This window comes from Apis dorsata, unplaced genomic scaffold (genome assembly GCF_000469605.1).
Source record: "Apis dorsata unplaced genomic scaffold, Apis dorsata 1.3 scaffold_52, whole genome shotgun sequence".
Lineage (NCBI taxonomy): Eukaryota > Metazoa > Arthropoda > Insecta > Hymenoptera > Apidae > Apis > Apis dorsata.
Genome location: NW_006263353.1, coordinates 3,472,047 through 3,473,603, shown reverse-complemented (window position 1 = coordinate 3,473,603; position 1,557 = coordinate 3,472,047). Strand labels below are relative to the sequence as shown.

General features: G+C 47.5%; 1 protein-coding gene across 1 annotated transcript in view; it reads right to left on the bottom strand.

Moving 5' to 3' along the window:
• Positions 1–1,557, bottom strand: part of LOC102681226 (probable G-protein coupled receptor No18) — a 113,869-nt gene that overhangs the window by 679 nt on the left and 111,633 nt on the right. The window contains exons 3-4 of the mRNA XM_006609361.2: positions 1,390–1,551; positions 6–285 (exon numbers count right to left, since the gene is read on the bottom strand). Of these exons, the coding sequence (XP_006609424.1) occupies positions 6–285; positions 1,390–1,551 (442 nt within the window). The remainder of the gene's footprint in view (positions 1–5; positions 286–1,389; positions 1,552–1,557) is intronic.

The window sequence follows — 1,557 nt, the reverse complement described above, 5'->3', positions numbered from 1 at the left end:
CTTGCCGGACGCCCGCCCCCCGTCCCCCCCGTGCTCCCTCCTCAGCTTGCCGATGTTCCTGCGCCCGAAAATGGGCTGGCAGAGGCGAAGCTTGAGCGGCTTCACGACCGCGCATCTCGAAACGACGCCGCTGTCCGACGACGACGGATCGAACTCGGACACCATGTCGACGTCGATACCGACGCTGGGCGCCCTGCATCGGGACGGGACGCTCGACTGCCCGTCACCGTTCACGGACAGCGTCGCCTTCAGGCTGCTCTTTTGCACCGGAACCGGCATCGTCACCTGTCCAACAGATTCGCACCATTTGAAAGAACGATGATAAATCGTTCGTGGTGGAGTAGAGGAGAGAATCCGAAAGGGGAGAGGGAAATTATTGAGAACGTTTTGGAATTGGGGTTAATTGGTCGACGAGACGGGTCAGTCGATGAATCAGAAGAAATCAAGCCTTAGATTTAAGATCGAATAAGTCTTCTCTCGCGAGACGTTAAGAAGATGTTAAAGAATCTTTAAAGTAATTTCTATATACTGAAGAAAAGTGAATTTTTCCAATTTTTCCCAAAGAACGATTATACGCTGAATTCGTTCAACTAGTAATTAAAATAATCGAGATTGTAAACATCCTATAAGTATCTTCAATAATATCTACGAATGTAAGGGATATCTTCGATTTACGAATCCGATGAGTTCGAATTTACGCAGCAACGATAAAGGAAAAAAGAGGATATCGATTCTAAGGGATCGGTACACGACGAAACCGAAATCCAACAGCGAATTTCTCAGATTTACGGACTCCGCTTTTACGCTGTGCACGAGGATCTCGAGGAGGACGTTCGTGACTGTAACGTCAAACCGGATCTATTCAGATTCCCGCCACGAGACTGAAGTTATTGGGTAAGTGCACTCGGGATACGAGCGCGGAGACAGGTGTCTCGCGTGTCTCCAAGGCTTGAGAATCTGCTACCACTTAGGGTAGAGGAAAGGCCTGGAAAGATGTTTGACGTTACGGAATGGATGAGGAAAATTGAGAGGAAAAATAAGATATAAATATTCGGGAATACGAACAACTTGCTCCAACGAATTTTTCTCCGTATTCTCGGATAACGAGGAATAATATTTGTTCGACGATATCGCATTCCACTTGTGAAATACGAAGTAACAGTGCACGAGAAGGAAACATTTTCATTCCTCCCCGCAAGTGTAGCTGGCATTACGCTTTCACCCTCCTCGTTGTACGAGAATATATCGAAAATTATCCGAATCGTCCTTACACTAGATATTTTTATTCTTCTCGAAGAGAAGACACATGGACTTCTCTCTTTTGTTTTTAAAATCGAATTTTGATGAAGTTTTCGAAAGAAGAAGCAAAGCAATAGAGTGATTGTGAACCTTGAGCGTGTCCTTCTCCTCCATGGGGATACTGCTCCCCCCTCCGGGGTCCGCCTCGGAGGTGCTGACGTCGCTGGCAAAGTCGCACGTGACGATGGGTATTTGAACGGGCTGGTTCTCGATAGTGGCGACGTTCTCCATGGCGGAGCCAGGAGGCGGTTTCTTGGC